General features: G+C 41.3%; 1 protein-coding gene across 1 annotated transcript in view; it reads left to right on the forward strand.

Annotated features, from left to right (window-relative positions):
- Positions 1-12,395, forward strand: part of TMEM38B (transmembrane protein 38B) — a 43,621-nt gene extending 31,226 nt beyond the window's left edge. Inside the window, exon 6 of the mRNA XM_056117222.1 lies at positions 11,561-12,395. Coding sequence (XP_055973197.1) covers positions 11,561-11,794 — 234 coding nt within the window. The 3' untranslated portion in view covers positions 11,795-12,395. The remainder of the gene's footprint in view (positions 1-11,560) is intronic.
- The last annotated feature ends 7,919 nt before the right edge of the window (positions 12,396-20,314 follow it).

Consider the following 20,314-nt stretch of genomic DNA (forward strand, 5'->3'; position numbering starts at 1 on the left):
TTGGATGCTTCCAGTTTGCGTTTGATCCCTGGCACTACATATGGTTCCTTGAGCGTTGTCAGCAGTGATCTTGAATGCAGAGCCTGCGGTAATCCTTGAGCACAGCCAGGTATGGTTCCAAAACAAACAAAAATCTTATTAGTCGTCTTGGGGGGGTTGGGGAGTTTTTTTTTTTAATAGTCTCAGTTCTTTTAAAACAGTGCACAGAACTGTTTCCGACATTGCTCCCTTTCTCCCATTGAATTCAGTTAGAGTTTAATACCCACTGTGCTATCTCTCCAGCCCCTTACTAGTGTTCTTTTGGGGGTGAGAGTGCTCCCAGGAAGTGCTCCCAGGACTCAGGGGGGCATTTCCCTCCTAAGTAGTGTAGTTTTGAGCTAGGACATGGAGATGCTGCCATGCTGCTCAGACACTGTGGTACAGTGGGTTACCCAGACCACCCCAGTGGGAGCTGAGTGCCATATCTGTTGGTGTCAGGGCTTTTCCAGGGCTACAGCCTGCAATGCTTGGAGGACCACGTAAGTGCCAGAGATTGAACTGGACTTGGATGTACCTTGGCCTATGTATTATGTCCCCAGCTGCCTTATGAAATAAGTATATATTTAAAGTTTTATTAAAGTCATAAATTAATTTAGGGAGGCAGTAATATTATATAAAAGCAAAAGCGTGAGAAAGGAATGAGGGCAAAGCCTTAACATTCTCTAATACTTAGAAACAGAAGATGCAGAGTGGGAAACTTTAAAGAAGAGACTGATGAAGTAAAAGTCATAACGACGGCGGTTTTAAAGAGGTTGGTCTTGTCAAATGTGCTGGATGCTATTGAGAGGGACATTCACACATTATAGGTTGAATACATAATTAAGAGACGACATTGCCAGGCCTTCTGGGGATATAAACAGGCATTTAAACATTAAATTAAACTAACTCTGTCATCAAGATAATTCTGTCTAAAAAGAAGTACAGAACATTTGCATAATACTTTTAGATTATGAGGAGGCAAGCGAGGCTTTTTTTGTAATGTATGTAGTAGATTTTGTGTGTTTGTCTGGGGCCATGTCTGATGGTGCTTGGGCCACTGTTACTCATTGCTGAGAGGTTGCTTCCAGTGATGCTCAGGAGCCGTGTGGTTCTGAGGTGGAGTTAGAATCTATTGTGTGTGCCCCCACCCTTTGAACTGTCTTCCTGGTCCCTGTAGAAGATTTTGTCGCTGTTGTCTTGGTGCTTGGGGGCTACCCCCTGTGATGATGCCTGGGAGCCAAGATCTTCACTGTGTGGTATCCTGGGTCCTCGCACTGCTACGCGTCAAAGGTCCTCATGTATGCAGCATTTGTCCTTTTCCACTTGAGCAACAATTTGACCTACGTGTAGCATATTTTAAATATATATTAGTTGACTGAGAAAGCCAAATACTCTCTCAGAGATAAATTTCTCTATTTAGTTGTCTTATACCTAGCGGTGCTTGGGGGTCTCAGGACTACATTCAGTGGTGCTGAAGGATTAAAATAAGCCTCCTGCATGTCAGGCATGAATGCAATGTCAGCCTTTTGAAATATTTCCTAGCCCCAGATTAAATATTTTTGCTGTCAGAGTAAATGACACCACCAGTGAAGGAGGATAGAGTGACCAGAAAATCTGAAACATGCCATCAGGAGTTTATCAGGGAGATGGTGACTTCTATTAGGAGACATGAAAGAACACTTCCTAGAATAAACTTAAGTGCTACAAGAGAGATTGTAGACATGCTCTGGGTCAAGAGAGATTATTTGTGCATATTTTGTTTATATAGATAATTGATAGTCTTTAAATTACTCTTGTGAATTTAAAGTTATATTTATTCATTGTGCATTCATGTTAGGCACTATAGAGCATATAAAAGTATTTAAGTACTATTTGTACTCTTAATGAACTTAACATGCCACCTTTTTCCAGAGCATTTTGAAATATTATAACATGGGCTGGTAAATAAAGAATGTGGCAGATTTTGAAGCACCTATTTTTAGTTTTAAAAACATGTATTTTGTTTATTTTTTATATTTTGAAAATTTGCATAGCATTGTTTACAGGAGTGTAAATGTTCATGTTTTAGGGGTACGATGTTACCCTAGTACACCTTCCTCCAAAGTGCCAATATTACTCAATCATAGTCAGTCTTGGTACCCTTATTCCCATTCCGTGCAGTTTTAAAATGGTGTAAACAAACAAACAAACACTGTCCTCTCGTTGTTCATCCATTTGCTCGAGCAGGCCCAGTAACATCTCCATTTTGAGACTTGTTGCTGTTTTTGGCATATTGAGTACGTCACGGGTACCCTCGGTAGTTTGCCGGGCTCTCTGAGAGGGGCGGAGGAATCGAACCCGGCTCGGCTGGGCTGGCTGCGCTCAAGGCGAATGCCCTACTGCTGTGCTATAGAATCCTGAGATTTAAACAAGATGGTTTTATCAGCTATAGGATACATAAGTTTTTTTTTTAATAGTCTCCGTTCTTTTAAAACAGTGCCCAGAACTGTTTCCGGCATTGCTCCCTTTCTCCCATTGAATTCAGGTAGAGTTTAATTCCTAAATTGTGGTAAACCTATGTAGATTAAAACTAAAAATAGGTGCTTCAAAATCTGCCACATTCTTTATTTACCAGCCCATGTTATAATATTTCTATATATCCTATAGCATATAATAAATCCACATTGCCTGTTGCTTTGAATTAATGCTCCCTGAGTGGTCTCAGGCCATTATAATCGTTATATACATATGTAGCTCTTACCAGAATTCTTTCATTATTATTATATTTTGTTTTATATTAGGCTAGGTGCTTGCAATGCTGTTGACATACATGGATTTGGTTACTCCACCTCACCACCGCTTAAGTGCCCAGCCCCCCTCCCATCCCCCCTCATGTTTCTTATGTCCATCTACCCCTAATATAGTACTTTTGTTTTTCTTACCTTAATCTACACTTTAGAATATGTTATAAATATGAGTACTGTTTTCTGGTGGGTGGAGGGGTAGTGCCACACTGAGCGGTGCTCAGGACTTACTTCTGACTCTGTGCTCAGGGATCACTGCTGGTAGCGATAGCACAGCGGGTAGGGCGTTCGCCTTACAAGCGGCCAACATGGCCGACCTGAGTTCGATTCCTCTGCCCCTCTCGGAGAGCCCGGCAAGCTACCGAGAGTATTCGATATGCCAGACACAGTAACAACAAAGTCTCCAATGGAGACGTTACTGGGCCCGCTCGAGCAAATCGACGATCAACGGGAGGGCCTTTACCTTTACCTTTATGAGTACTGTTTTCTGGTGGGTGGAGGGGTAGTGCCACACTGAGCGGTGCTCAGGGCTTACTTCTGACTCTGTGCTCAGGGATCACTGCTGGTAGACTTGGGGGAGCATATGGTGGTGCTGGGGATCGAAACTTGGTTGGCTTCGTGTAAGGCAAGCACCCTACACTCTGTACTATCACTCCATCCCCGAATATGAGGACTTTCTTACTTTCTTAATTTCTTACTTTCCTTCTCTCCTTTATAAGCAAGAAGCCATGAAGTCAAGTGCTATTTAGGTAATACTTTTTAAAAAATAGTTTGCTTAAATAGGGAAGCAGTTTTATACATTTTATTTGTAAAAGATAAGGGTCATCTCATTTGTCACCATTTGTATCACCCTGTTGAATTACGGTCTGATAAGAAGCTGGATTCACTGAAGTCCTTGAACCTCCAAAGTCTGTCCCACTATGAATTTCTGATGCTAGCAGTACTTCTCAGATGAGTGTTGAATCTCTTGGGAGTGGAGATTCTATTAAAACTCTCAACTTTGAGAAGTACTTACTATCCTTCATGTTCTCAGGGTATAGTTTAGATCCACTCTTCTCTTTTGGTGTTTGAAAAATACATTGCTATTTCCCTGACTGTGGATCACTGTTTTTATTTGAATTCTTTTATCTTTTATTGGCACTTAATGAAATAAAGCTATGACCAGTATAATTTTGATACTATAGCTTACTGTAACTATTCTAATGAACAATCTGAGCAAGTTTTATTTTTCTTGTATTTTACCCTGTAATTGCCTAACTTGAAAGTTAACATTGTATGTAGACTCTATTTTCTCTGCAGGCAGTCACATTTTCATCCATGCCTTTTCTTTACCTTTTAATTGTATGGCAATATTTTTAAAAGCTGTATCTTTTAAACCTTTATGGTAAAACCTGTTCCATTGCATCACTCTTTACTTTTACTTTTCTGTAATTTTCTGTAATTCTTGCCTTTTTCTGTAGAGTGTACGATTCTTGAAGGTATTGACCATTCACTCTTCTGTCAGCCAGTGATAAAGCACAGTGCCTACGTTAAGCACAGACTTGTAAAAATCAGAGTCTCTTCAGAGGGAATATACCCTGATGGTGCAAAAAAGCACAGTAGAAATAATATCTGCACCTATATGTTCATTGCAGCACTGTTCACAATGGCCAGAATCTGGAAACAACCTGCATGCCTGAGTACAGACAATTGGTTAAAGAAACTTTGGTATATCTACACAATGGAGTACTATGCAACTGTTAGGGAAGATAAAGTCATGAAATTTGCTTATTAGTGGTTGGTCCTGGAGAGATTCATGCAAAGTGAAATGAGTCAGAAAGAGAGGGTCAGACATAGAAGGACTGTACTCATTTGTGGAATATAAAACAACATAATATGAGACTGATACCCAACGACAGTGGAGATAAGGGCCAGGATTATTGCTCCATGGTTTGAAGCCTGTCTCACGAGCTGGGGGGAAAGGCAACTGGTATAGAGAAGGGATCACTAAGTCAACGATGGTTGGAGGGATCGTTCGGGATGGGAGATGTGTGCTGAAAGTAGATAAAGGATAAGATGTGATGGCCTCTCACTATCTATACTGCAAACCATAGTGCCCCAAAGTAGAGAGAGTATGGAGAAATTGTCTGCCATAGAGGCAGGGGGAGGGCTGGCTTGGGGCGGGGGATACTGGGGACATTCATGGTGGAAAATGTGCACTGGTGGAGGGATGGGTATTTAATCATTGTATGACTGAAACTTAAACATGAAACCTTTGTAACTGTATCTCATGGTGATTCAATTAAAAAAAAAGACAGTCATTAGGCAAAAATAGAAGAGAGCAAGAGAAAGAAATAGTAAATGAAAAGAACATCAAAATAGCCAGAAAGCAGTAAACAAAATGCAGTAAATGTATGTTTTCAAATAATTACTTCAACTGTAAATAACTAAATTCTACACTCAAGTGACACAGTTGCAGAATGGATCAACAAGAGTAAACAGGCTGAAGAAGTAGTATATTACCAAGGCCCTTGCCTCGTGTGATGCTAATTCTGGTTCATTCCCAGTGCTACATATGGTCCTCTGAGCACAGAGTCAGGAGTAAGTTCTGAGCTCTCCCAGATGTGCTTCCCTCCCTGCCAATTAAAACAAAACAACACAACCAATTTATATTAAGTTACCTACAAGAGAATCATTGAAATTAGAACACATACTAAAGTAAAGAGATGAAAAAAAGTATATTATGCCAAGGGAAAACAAGAGAAATCTGGAATGCTGTACTTAGACAAGGTAAACTTCAGAACAAGAAGGGAAAGGACTCAGAAATAAGAAGTGAAACATTGTAATCTTTACACCAGGTGTACAGGATCATAAATTATCTTTTTAAATCTGACAGAACTTCTCTAGCTCCATGTAGAACTTCTCGATTTCTCTTTCATCATAATGAGATGTTGGTGCGTAGACAACGAAGATAGAAACTGCAGGCAGTGAGCCACATCTATTCAAATGTAAACGTCCGATTCGGGTTGTTAGGCATTCGAATGAATCAATGCTCTTGGCCAAGTTTGTGTTGACAAGGACACCGACGCCTCCAACACCTCTTTTATCGCATGTTCCGAGGAACAATTCTTCTCCAGTGTCGAAAACGGCATGGTGAGATTCGTGCCTTCTTGTCTCGGTCAGACCAATGATGTCGTACTTGATCATTCGCGCTTGTACCATCAGTTCTATAAAGAAGACCACACCTTCTACAAGATCATTGTGGGTGATTTTAATGCCAAGATAGGACCGAGAAGATCAGCTGAAGAACTTCACATCGGGACCCATGGCCTAGAATGGAATGAACAGGGTGAGAGACTGTCAGAGTTCATCATGTCGACCAAGACCATCCATGGTAACTCACAGTTCCAGAAGGCAGAATCTAAACGATGGACATGGGAGTCTCCCGGTGGACGATTCCACAACGAAATAGACCACATCATATTCAATCGACGGTTTTGCCTGACTGATGTCGCTGTTGTCCCAAAATTTCGAACGGGATCGGACCACCGTCTCCTTCGTGCAAAATTCTACTTCACAGAGCGGGGAGAAAGGGCTGCAAAGTTCAAAAAGAGAACTCCCAGAATGACCACCAACTGGGAACTCTTTGGTACTATTGCGGCAACATGGGAAGATGCCATTGTTGACAACATTGACGAGGAATACGATCGTCTGGTTCAGCACCTCCATGAATGTGCGAGGAACGCCAAGAGAGAGATAGCCACAAAAAGTCGCCTATCTTCGAAAACTCTTGAGCTAATTTGCCAGCGTGGTTTGGCGCATGCCTCAGGCAACCGCAAGCTAACGTCCGAGCTTGCAAAGCAGTGCAGAGATGCGATCAAGGAAGACCTCAAAGAGAGAAGAGCAGAAGTACTGGTAGATGCGGCAGAAGCCGGGAAAAGTATTCGTAACGCCCGCCTGTCCTTCGCCAACTATAAGACCAAGATGACTGCCCTCCGACGTCCTGATGGATCCATCACATCCTCCAGAACGGCAATGGAGAAGATTATCCATGACTTCTACTCAAATCTCTTTGATAGCCATGTCCACTTGCCAACATACCAAATTCCACAGGATGGGTACGTTGTTCCCAACGTTCTCCCCTCCGAAATCCGACACGCCATTTCGTCGGTAAAGAAACAAACAGCACCCGGCCCAGACAAGGTCAGACCTGAACACCTGAAGAACCTGCCGTCAGTACTCATCAATACACTGGCTCGGCTCTTCACTCGCTACCTGTCTGAATGCAAGGTTCCGTCCCAATGGAAAACCAGCAGGACCGTACTACTGTTCAAGAAGGGAGACATCCATGACATTGGCAACTATCGCCCGATCTGCCTATTGTCTGTCATCTACAAGTTGTTCACTCGAGTCATCCTGAATAGGATTGGCAGAACATTAGATGAAGGACAACCATGCGAGCAAGCAGGGTTCCGCAAAGGATTCAGCACCATCGACCATATCCACACAATAACCAAGCTCATTGAGGTTTCTCGGGAGTTCAAGATGCCGCTCTGCTTAACGTTCATTGATTTAAAGAAGGCCTTTGATTCTGTTGAGAGGGAAGCGGTCATTGAAGCCCTAGCCAATCAGGGCATTCAAGCCCAATACATCAGGATCCTCCGTGAGCTCTATTGCGGATTCACTACCAGGATCTCACCATTCTACAAAGAAGTGATCGTTGATGTCAAGAGAGGGGTGCGGCAGGGTGATACCATTTCACCGAAACTCTTCAGTGCCACTCTCGAGAACATCATGCGATGACTGGAATGGGAAGGAATGGGAGTGAAGATAGATGGTCGGCAATTACACCACCTCCGCTTTGCTGATGACATTGTTTTAATAACACCAAACATCAGCCAAGCAGCACAAATGCTGGCCGACTTTGACCGTGAGTGTGGAAAGGTAGGACTACAGCTGAATCTTACGGAGACAATGTTTATGAGAAACAGCCTTGTTCCTGACGCCCCATTCGCTCTCAATGGAACGACCATCTCTGAATGCAACAGCTATGTCTACCTAGGTCGAGAGGTCAACATGACAAATGACCTGGCACCTGAGCTGCGCAGGAGGAAGAGAGCGGCTTGGAACGCCTTCAAGAACGTCGAAGAAATAGCTAAGAGGACGAAGAACCTCCGGCTCCGGGCACATCTCTTTGATTCCACTGTTCTTCCTGCATTAACATATGCCTCAGAGACCTGGGCCCTACGCAAACAAGATGAGAACGCCATTCAGGTCTCCCAAAGAAGAATAGAAAGAGCTATGCTTGGAATATCACGTTTCACTCAAATGAGAGAACGAATCCGGAGTTCTGACATCCGTCGACGATCAAGGATCAGGGACGCTGTCTCATTTGCCAAGGTGTTGAAAATCAGATGGGCTGGTCACGTAATGAGATTTAAAGACGACCGTTGGACTAGAGCTGTTACTGATTGGATTCCACGGGATGTCAAGAGACCGCGTGGCCACCCACCTACCAGATGGTCAGACTTCTTCGTCAAGATCATGAACGATCGGTTTGAGGCCCTTCATGTTCCCGGAGCGAACAGATGCCATTGGGCTACACTAGCACGCGACAGGGACAAATGGAGACGTTACTGGCGCCCGCTCGAGCAAATCGACGACTAACGGGAAGTTAAGTGATTTTAAGTGATTTTAAATCTGACAGCAAAAGGGAAGGAAACAAAGACAAAACTATACAAGTGGGACTATGTGAAACTAAAAATCTCCATACAGTAATAAAAATCATCAATGACATGAAAAGATAATATACTGAAGATGGAAGAATACTCTGATAGTATTTGTAAATAGTAGATCTGAATCTACTTTGTTAAAAGAAGGTGGTGAATAGATGTATTTTTAAAAAGAAGATGGTGAATAGATGTAAAAAAGATATGTAATATCATTATCAGTGAAAAACAAAATCAAAACCACAATATCTTCACATCTGTTAGAATGACTTATAAAAAAGATAAGATAATAATTACTGGCAGCCTAGTTCAGCCTTGAGATTTTATGAGCCTCTCCTTCCTCATCCTTCTCAACGCTGCCATATTGATGACACCTTCAGGGTCAGGGGAATGAGACCCATTGTAAGAAAACTGGTTTTGGTATATGGAATACACAACAGATAGCTTGCGAGGCTCTGCCGTGCAGGTGGAATACTCTTGGTAGCTTGCCAGGCTCTCCGAGAGGGATAGAGGCTTTTGGGGCGGCCTCTAATTGCCCGTGTAGGTGTTCCCATGGTTCAAACCATATTTGAACCCTATCAAATATGGTGCGGCAATTCTAAAGATCGGTATTGTCTTATAATGTGCCGTGCAGCCGCATCCTGGAGTGTGGCGGCAGCTGGGTAGTAGAGGTAGTGGAGGTAGTGGAGGTCTGCTGGTGAGGTATTTATCTGGTACTGTAGGGGTAGGGTGGGTCTTCTGTGTGCAATCCAGTTCCTGGGTCTCTGGTGGTTGGTAGAAGCAGACAGGGCAGGGTAGGGTGGGGCTCCTGGTTTTAATCCCTTCGTCACCTGTGGTTGGTGGGAGCAAGCAGAGGATCTCTCCGATTCCACTGTTCTTCCTGCATATGCCTCAGAGACCTGGGCCCTACGCAAAAAGAATGAGAACGCTATCCGCTATTCAGGTCTCCCAAAGAGGAATCGAAAGAGCTATCCTTGGAGTATCACGTTTCACTCAAATGAGAGAAAGAATTTGGAGTTTCAGCCTCCGTCAGCGATGAAGAATCAGGGATGCTGTCTCATTTGCCAAGGTGTCAAAAATCAGATGGGCTGGACATGTAATGAGATTTGGAGAGACCGCTGGACTAGAGCTGTTACCGACTGTATTCCACGGGATTTCAAAAGACCGCATGGCCGCCCACCTATCAGATGGTCAGACTTCTTTGTCAAGACCCTGAATGATCGGTTTGAGGCTCTTCTTGTTCCTAGAACAGATGCCATTGGGCTACACTAGCATGCGACAGGGACAAATGGAGATATTACTGGCGCCTGCTCCAGCAAATCTATGATTAGCGGGAAGTCAAGTGATCAAGATAATAATAACAAGAGTTGCTGAGAATGTAGAGAAGAAGGAACAGCTCTGTTAATGAGATGTAAATTGATGCAGTCACTATTCTAATGAGTGGACCATGTGATCCATTAGTTCCATTTCTGGGCATTTATCTGAAGAAAATTAAAATATTGCAATGATAGCCTAACCCGTTGTTTAAAGGTAAAGGTAAAGGCCCTCCCGTTGATCGTCGATTTGCTCGAGCGGGCCCAGTAACGTCTCCATTGGAGACTTTGTTGTTACTGTGTCTGGCATATCGAATACTCTCGGTAGCTTGCCGGGCTCTCCGAGAGGGGCGGAGGAATCGAACTCGGGTCGGACATCTTGGCCGCTTGTAAGGTGAACGCCCTACCGCTGTGCTATCGCTCCAGCCCCACCCCTTGTTTATTGCAGCATTATTTGATAGCAATACTGTAGAAAAAAGTGTTGATTGATTAATGAAAAATAAGTAATGATGTGTGCATGTAATAGTACTTGATCTTTAGAAAGTATGCAATCTTGGAACATTATATGACTTAAGCCAAATCACGAACAACTTTGTTACTGTGCATCTCACTGTGATTCAGTTTAAAAAATGTATGAAACTTTGCCGTTTGGCACAAGAATGACTCTTGAGGTCATTACGATAAGTGTTGTAAATCAATGACAAGTGTCAAATGATCTTATTTAGTGGGAAAGTATCATGGTAGTGGGGTTGGTGTTGGAATATTGAATGTAGTAAATCATTATGAACAACTTTATAAAAATAAAAGATTAAAAAATTAAAACATGGTCTTATTTATATCTGCATCTTAACAACCACCAGGACCAAATACATAGATAAAAGTCAGTAGAATATCTGAACTGATTTTTTTTCAAGAAGATAAACAGATGTACAGACAGATATATGAGTAATATCACTGTCACAGATTGGCCAAATTGGCGGTTGCCAGAAGTGGACTCAAGGGAGGCAGAATGAGTGAAGGGAGGAAAAGGTACAAACTTACAGTTAAAAATATATGGGGATACAGTAGACATCGTGGTGACTGTAGTTAATAATAATATAAAGCGTTTGAGAAATTTGCTCAGGAAGTTTCTAGACCAGAGAAATAGCACCGGGAGAGTATGGCCTTTGCCTTGCTTTCAGCCAACCAGAATTTGCTCCCCGCACGACATACGGACCCCCCAGGCACCACCAGGAGTGATCCCCGAGTCCAGAGCCATGGGTAAACCCTAAGTACCACCAGGCATGACTCCTAAAAAAGCAAAAATGAAACAAAAAAAATGCTCAGGAATAGATCTTAAGAGTTCTCCCATCACTGACCGTAGAGATAGTGGAGGCACTTAGGTTACGTGATTCGAATCCTGCAGAGGTGGCCCCTGATCAAAGGGCCAGAAGTGTCTCCTGAGCACAAAACCACGCACTTCCTGAGTCCTGCTGGCTCGGCTCCCTACCAGGAAGAGTTCTCATCGCAAGAAAGAGGTGGTGTTTCTTGACAACATGTGGGGCAGGTGTTGATTAGACTGATGATAATCATTTGACAATTTATGCAGATATTGAATAATGCAGTACAATTTAAATTCATGTTGTATGCCAGTTATTCCATTTTTTTAAAAAAATAAGTGCATTTTGAATGTTTTAATATGTATTTTCAAAAAATAAAAAGTATTTAAATCAGAATTGAACTTTTTTTTTCCCTCCAGATAACCACGATGATTACAGAGACTTCTGCTCTGTCTTTGGCGCCTGTTGAGGATATCTTGAGTCGGATGCTGTTTGGCCGGCATCACTTTTCAGTGTGTGAAAAGAAAGATGAAAAGAAAACTGAAAAAAACAGTGAAGAAAATTTTTCTGCCAATGGTACTGCTTCATCATCATCAGATATTAATGTTCCTTCAGAGAAGGCTAAAAAGAGCCATAGTAAGAAAGATGAGTAAATTTATTTGATGAGCTGTTGGAGGAAAACTTTTTTTCTTCTTTTACCTGTCAGATTGTGATGAATATTCCTATGTAAATGATGTGAAATAAGGATTGTATTTAACGACTGCAGGTGACTAAAAGGAAGAACTTTCAGTTTCAGGGAGACTATCCCTTGTGGATTATAATTCTTGAGTGTTACAAGATATCATGTAAAATTGTTTTTATAAGTTATAAATAAGATTCTATGCTGATTATTTTTATAGTTTTATATTTGTGAAAGACAATAGATTTTTGGAGAGGGCATATTTAAGTTAGAAATTTATGTTTAAAAGTACTAACTGTAAACACCAGCAGGGGCTATACTTTTTACTTGCTTAAAAATTTTGTGGGGGAGGACTTTTGGTACAGTTTTGGAATGTTGAAGTACTTCTTTTTAATATTGTGACACATTATTTAAGAGTTCCGTATTATATTTGATGTAGTTAAAAACTTTAAAATTAATATGTTATTTTAATTGACAGTTTTGAAGTGTGGTTCTATCTATAGTTGAAATGATAAGAATCTTGTTTTATACTTGTATTAAAAGCAGATTATTAAAAATAACTTATTTCGCACCAATGGAGAATTATTTTTATATATATTTTCCTGTAAGAATTTTTTATTTTAGTCATACTGATTTACATTAATGTTAACTATGGGGATTTATGCATATGGTGTTCTAACCCCATACACTCCACCAGTATCTGCTTCCCTCTGCTATTGTGGCAAAGTTCCCCCAATTTTCCACGGTGCCCCTCCCCCACCCCACCAAACTTCATCCCACATCCCTGCCATGGTTTTCTCAGTTCTGTAGACCAGTTCTCATGTTAGCTTGCTTGGGGTCAGCATGTCATCAGTCTTAGAGAATGTCTCATTTGCACCGGAGAATAATGTGTACTCATCTTTTGTGGGTTAAAGGTCCCTATATATGTTTGCTAGACTCTTTTCTTCCACTTCTTTCTTCAAGGCCAGAATTTCCTTACTGTGTTTTAGATTACTTGATCTATCAAGCAGTGATAATGGGGCATTTAAAGTCTCTAGCTACATTTTTTTTTGTTTCTGTAAATACCTTCCTTCAGATCTACTTAGTTGTTTAAAATATGTTGGTGATCCATCACTGGGTACATTTATATTTAGTGTGTGTTCCTCTTAAAGTATTGATCCTTATTAGGAAATAACCATCTCTATTCCTTAGAGCATTTTAAAATTTCCAGTCTGTGTGGTCTGATGTAACTGTGGCCACTCTTGCCTTTCTAAGGGACTTTGCCTCTGAGATCATTTCTGAGCCTTTGACTTTTAGCCATTAGTGTTTACAATGATGTTTCCGATGTGTCTCTTGTAGGGAACAGAAGAAAGTTGGTTTTAGTTTCCTGTTTCATTCTGCCACTCGTTGTCCCTCAGTTGGTGATTTCCAGCCAGGAGTTTATTATCATAATTGTATAGAAGTTATGTGTATTTGGGTATTTGCCTTGCGTGCAGCTGGCCCAGCCGAGCTGGGTTGGATTCCTCCGCCCCTCTCGGAGAGCCCGGCAAGCTACCGAGAGTATCTCACCCGCAGGGCAAAGCCTGGCAAGCTACCCGTGACATATTCGATTGCCAAACACAGTAACAACAAGTCTCACAATGGAGACGTTACTGGGCACACTCGAGCAAATCGATGAACAACGGGAGGACAAGGCTATAGTGCTACAGTCTTTTACAGAAAGCTTTTATATGCTTCTTGCAAAACTTCTGGTTTCATGGCTATGAAATTCCTAATCTGTTGCTTGCCCGTGTAGCTCTGTAAATTTTTTTTTCCCTTAAAAACAGAACAATAATCTAGCTGGAGTATTTTTGGTGACATGTTCATTTCATTGAGGATATTTACTTATTTATTTATTTTTACGTTACCTTTTTTTCTTTTCTTTGTTGAATCACCTTGAGATACACAGTTACAAGGCTGTTCATGATTGGGTTTCAGTCATACAGTGTTTCAATACCCGTTCATCCACCAGTATACATTTCCTACCACCAGTGTCCCCGGTTTCCATCCTGCCACCCCTTTCCCCTGCCTCTCTCTATGGCAGACGGTTTCTCTTTCTCTCTCTCCCTCTCTCCCTCCCTCCACCTCTCCTTTTGGTCATTATGGTCTGCAGTACAGATAACTGAGAGGTCACGTTTGTTCCTTTACCTACTTTCAGCATGCGGTTCTTATCCAGAATGATCATTCCCATATATTTTTGTCATAGCTGTCCCTTCTATAACCCAGCTGCCTTTTCCCTAAGCACTTGAATCAGGCTTTCAACCATGGGCCAATCCTCGTGGCCCTTGTTTCTACTGTCCTTGGCTCTCAGTCTCATAGTATTTTTTTTTTTAATATCCCACAAATGAGTGCAATCATTCCATGTCTGTCCCTCTCCTTCTGACTTATTTCATTCAGCCTGATACTCTTCATGTCCGTCTATTTACAAGTGAATTTCATTACTTCATTTTTCCTAACAGTTGTATAGTGATCCATTGTGTAGATATACCATAGTTTCTTTAACAAGTCGTCTGTTCTAGGGCATTTGGGTTGTTTCCAGATTCTGGTTGTTGTGAATAGTGCTGCGTAAACATAAAAATGCAGATGGCATTTGTGCTGTGTGTTTTGGGGCCTCTGGGGTATATTCCCAGAAGTGCTGAATCATGTGGAAGCTCAGTTTCTAGCTTCTTGTGGAATGCCCATATTGTTCTCAAAAAATGTTGGGCCAGTCAGCATTCCCACCAAAAATGAATTAGAGTCCCTTTCTTCCCACATTCACACCAGCATCAGTTGCTCTTGTTCTTTCTGATGTGTGCTAGTCTCTGTGGTGTGAGATGATATCTCGTTGTTGTTTTGATTTGCATCTCCCTCATCAGTGATGTAGAGTGTTTTTAAAAATCTGTTTTTTGTATTTGGCTGTTTGTGTTTCTTCTTTGAGGAAGTTTCTGTTCTTTTTTTTTTTTTCCTCCATTTTTTGAGGGGGTTGGAGGATTTTCCCTTAGAAAGTAAGATATTAAGCCCTTATCAGATGGGTATTGGGTACATAATTTTTTCCAATCTGTGTGCTGTTTTTATATCTTGATCACTGTTTCTTGGTCACTTCTAAGGTGCAGAAACTTCTTAGTTTAATGTAGTCCCATTTGTTTATCTTTGCTTCTACTTATTTTTACTTTATACCCCCGCCCCCCCCCCCATTCGGTCTCATAGGTCTCACTTGATAAATCTGCAATGATTCTTTTGTATGTAAGTTCCATCTTTGATCCTCTGCTTTAAATAACCTCTCTGTCTTTGACTTTTATCATTCTGATTATGCCGCGTCTTAAAGTATTTTTATTTGGGTCTTTTTTGGCTGGGACCTTTCAGGTCTCTTGAATCTGGGTGCTAATACCTCAACTCAGGAAAATTCTTATTTAAGATTTTTTTGATTAGTGGGTTGTCATCATATTTTCCTTCCAGTTCCTCAGGGACTCTGATAATTCTTAGATTGTTCCTTTTAAAATCATCCTGTAGTTCTCTGGCGTGCTGTTTATATTTATTTTCAGACTTTTTTCCATCTTCTGTTCTTTTCTAGAAGTTTTAGCATCTCATCTTGGTGCTTGCTGATTCCTGACCCTCTCCCCCCTGCCCTGCCCCCACTTCTGGCTGCTACTACTCTGCCAAGGCCTTCCATTGAATTCTTTAATTTCACGTACCCCTTCTCTTCAAGAGCTGATAGGTTGAGTTCTCTGGATTACTGTCTTTCTTCACTCCTTAAGCTTGGTGTATTACTTTGTGCTTCCCCATTATATATACTGTGATATATATTGGGGGAATCTTTGTAACCCATCCTTCCCCCCTGAGGGAGCTATCTGAGGGATTCAGATACATGTTGCTCTTTTCTTTCTTTACTGGACCAAATCTAGCAAATTTGTGCTGGTTTATCGTTTTGAATTCTGGCCATGAATTACAGGGTTATTTCTAAATGTCAGTGGTCCCACTTCTCTGGCTGAAGTTAGGGCTCTATGATTTCTTTCTTTCCACCACAGCTTTGTGGTTTTTTTTCCCCTTATAGGATAGGTGAATGGAGTTAGGGAGTGAGTTACTATTTGCCCCGGAGCAACCAACACTATTCCTGAGTCTGTTGGTTCACAGCAAGAGGTATAAGTATGTGTTCTGTGATGTGTGAGGCAGAGAGCTATCATGCTGATGTGTGGTTCTTGTGAGCCCCCTAAATGATTCGCTTTGCAGGCAAAGATGCATGCTCCACTGGGCTGATGCACACCTTTGTGGTCATGATCCCTCAGAATCTAAGGGCCCAGCTGTCAGAGGAGGCTGTGTGAGAGGAAGTAGAAGTCAGTGGTGAGGAGAGGCAGTGAAGGGTTCTGGATCCCGTGATTGTGTACACAATATGAAAAGTAAATAGTGACATTAAAAATATAAAAGCTAATATAAAAGTAAATGGGTAGTCCTAAAATGTAGTCAAAGATAAATTCTTATCAACATAAAATAGATATTTGCACCTATAGTTTATGTGAGGCCTAAAGCAAAAACCTACTTTGAACTCATAAAAGACAAAGGGATAGAAAAGCAAAAGCATACCAGTGAAAATCATCAGTTGACATAGAAGGGAGAAAGGAATAATTACTAAGTAGTCAGAAAATAATAAGATGCCATGTGTAGGGACTGGAGTGATAGCACAGAGCGTAGGGTGTTTGCCTTGCACATGACCAACCCGGGTTTAATTCCCAGCATCCCATATGGTTCCCCTGAGCACTTCCAGGAGTAATTCCTGAGTGCAGAGCCAGTAGTAACCCCTATTCATCGCCGAGTGTGACCCAAAGAGCAAAAAAAAAAAATGTCATGTGTAAACCCATTCCTGTCAATAGAAATTTTGGAAACATGTAGATTAAGTTCTCCATTGAAAAGTCAGCAGTGCCTGGGTGATTTTTCAAAAAAGGAAAAGAAGATGCAATTATATGGTACCTAGTAGAAATTCACTTAAGCTTTAAAGATGCGTAGAGCCCGAAAGTGAAAAAAATAGCAAAAGATAATCTATCCAAAAGGAAATTGAAGAAACCACAGTTACTATAGTTTTATCAGACAAATGATTTTAAGCCCAAAATAGTAACAAGAGACAAACAGGTCATTAACGATAGAGGATTCAATTCATCAACAGGACATAGCAATTATAAATACATGCACCTAAAATCAGAGTACCTAACTTTATTAAACTGAAAAATCTGAGTGATTGCGGTCATGTCCATAAGCCACCTCTGGCTGGCGCTAGATGATTTCTCATCAGCCATGATCCAGAGTCTCACTGTTCTTCTCTCCTGGAAGGGACCATAATATAACACATGCCATAACCATGCCACTGGACCCTGTACCAGGCTGTGTCATTGGTGGCCCTGGAGGGGTGTAGGTGAAGCCCCATCCCACCCCAAGGGACCAAACCCCAACAGCCGAAGACCTCCAGAAATCAACTGCTGCCTTGCTCATGGCCACTCTCCGCACACTCAGGCTGAGCCTTACCCAGGAGTGAACCTACTCCTGGACTGTGCAACCGCAAATGCAACTCATACCTTACACCACCCACACTCCATTTGATGGGGTTTAAAGTAGGCAACCAATCATAAGAGGGAAATATTTTTTTAACAGATGCGCGCGTGCACACACACACACACACACACACACACACACACACACACCCATATGTGTGTATAAGCACACAAAGCTTTGTGTAAGTACTTATACACGAAGCTCAATCTTTAACAAGTTAGTGATTTTTTTTAGAAAGGCTTAATGGCCCCTGGGTGAAATACAACAATCTTCACACTCTTACCTCTAAGGAAACATATTTGGAGCATTTTCAGAGTTTTTTTCATAACAATACAAAATAAATTATTTCGGTTCTGCTTTGGGGCAGGGTTTGGGGTTTGGTATGGAAACATCCGAAATATGGTGGTGGAAGGCGTGATGGTGGTGGGATTGGTGTTCAGATATTAAATATAATCAAATATTGTGAACTACTTTGTAAAATAAAACCAAAAACAAATCTGAGGGGAGAAATAGTTAAAAATGTAGTAGCGGGGGGCTGGAGTGATAGCACAGCGGGTAGGGTGTTTGCCTTGCACGCGGCCGACCCGGGTTCAATTCTCGGCATCCCATATAGTCTCCTGAGCACCACCAGGAGTAATTCCTGAGTGCAGAGCCAGGAGTAACCTTTGTGCATTGCCAGGTGTGACCCAAAAAAGCAAAAAGCAAAAAAAAAAAAAAAGTAGTAGTGTCCCCAAGGGTATACAGTGAGCAGGGCGCTTGCCTTGAACCTAGCCAACCGCGCTTTGATCCCTGACACTGCGTATAGTCCCCTGAGCACCTCCAGGAGTGATCCTGCTATAGTTCAAACCCCAGTATCCCCAAGAACTTCAGTCCATATTCATCCAGAGAGAAAATCAAGAGGAAAACAGTGGATTCTAACAAAGTCTTGCAGATGAAATGAACCTCATAGAAATTCCACTTAAAGTAAGTAAAATATTCATGAATGTATACTCTGGGATATTCTCTGGGATGATCATATGTGATACTATTAAACAAGTCTAAACAAATTCAAAGCAATACAAAATATTGCTAAAAGAAATCAAAGGAGACCAGATAAGTGGAAGAATATCTCATGTCCAAAATTTTATATTGCTAAGATGGCATTTTGTCCCAAAGCTATCTATAGATTTGGAATCACTACCAAAATTTCAGTAATATATTTTATAGAACTGGAAAGGCTCTTCCTGAATTCATGTGAAGGTTACATATGAGTTCATCCATATGGACATTTATTTATCATAACTGATGTTGCTTAAGCTGCTGCTGACAGCCCAATCTGCCAATAGTAGAGACCCACCCTGAGTTCCCAGTATGGCACAAGCTTTATTACAATGGAGAGCTTTTATCATGGAAGGAAAGCGCTTTGTTCTTAGACATTTTGGACACAGATTTGACTTCCTTGAAGATAATGTTTCTTAAACAAATGAGACTACATTGAATTAAAAGAGCTTCTGGGTGGCAAAAGAAATGTGGGCTAAAACTAAAAGACACCAACCAAGTGGGAGAGAATATTCACATTCAACATGTCAGATAAGGGGTTAATATATATACATACTTATATATGTGTATATCTCTGTTGTGTATGTATATATATATCACAAAGATCAACAACGAAAATCAAAAAATAAACAAGCATTGTTGAAAAATAGAGGAAATGAGCAGACACTTTGCAGCAGCAGACAAGGCTGATTGATAAACATATGAAAAAAGTAATCATCAGTGTATCAGGGAAATCCAAATATCAATACGACAAATGAGATTGTACTGTCTCATCCTAGTGAAAATAGCACATATGAAAAAAAATGGAAGTAATCTGTGCTGGCAGGGATGTGAAAAAGTAACTCCTACATACTGCTGGTGGGAATGTTGTCTTGTTTAACCCCTATGGAAAGTAGTACGGAAATTTCTCAGAAAAGTCAAAATAGAGCTGACATAAGACACAGCAGTTGTACTTCTTGATATCTTCCCCCAAACACAAAAATACATTCTAAAGGATATATTCACATCTTTATTCATTGCAGCACTTAGCACAATAGTTAGGATATGGAATTAACCTAGTGGCCAATGATAGGTGAGTACATAATGAAGGTGTGGCAAATATACAAACAAACACTGTCCTCTCGTTGTTCATCGATTTTGCTCGAAAGGGCCCAGTAATGTCTCAATACTCAGTAAAATACTATGCAGCTGTAAGGAATGATGAAGTCATGCAATTCACTGCAACTTGGATGGAACTGGAGGATACCATATTAAATGAAGTGAGTATAAGGTAAAGGTAAGGTAAAGGCCCTCCCGTTGATCGTCGATTTGCTCGAGCGGGCCCAGTAACGTCTCCATTGGAGATTTTGTTGTTACTGTGTTTGGCATATCGAATACGTCACGGGTAGCTTGCCAGGCTCTGCCGTGCGGGTGAGATACTCTCGGTAGCTAGCCGGGCTCTCCGAGAGGGGCGGAGGAATCGAACTCGGGTCGGCCATGTTGGCTGCGTGCAAGGCAAACGCCCTACCGCTGTGCTATCGCTCAAAGAAGGACAAATACCAGATGGTCTCACTGTAGTGTACAGGACAAGGGAATGCAAGACAGCAAAAGGAGAAATACCTAGATTGCTTGAAACCTAGATTATAGCAATGAGAAGGATAGGGAAGGAAAGAAATCAAGGGGTAGGGGAGTCTGAAAGGCAGATGAGAGGTAACAGGCCCCTAGAACATAGATGGTGTAGAGATAAATATATATTTATATATGTTTAATTACATGCAAACAGGAAACCAAACTATAATCAACTTAAAAATGTGCCTGCCAAGGAGATATGGTCTCAGGATCAGAAAGAGCCTTGGGGCATTGGTAGAGGGAAGGTCACACTGGTGGTGGGATTAGGGTTGGGATATTGTAAGCCAGAAACTATTACTATTATTTTGTAAAA

The sequence above is a fragment of the Sorex fumeus genome, unplaced genomic scaffold (assembly GCF_029834395.1).
Source record: "Sorex fumeus unplaced genomic scaffold, SorFum_2.1 ptg000034l, whole genome shotgun sequence".
Lineage (NCBI taxonomy): Eukaryota > Metazoa > Chordata > Mammalia > Eulipotyphla > Soricidae > Sorex > Sorex fumeus.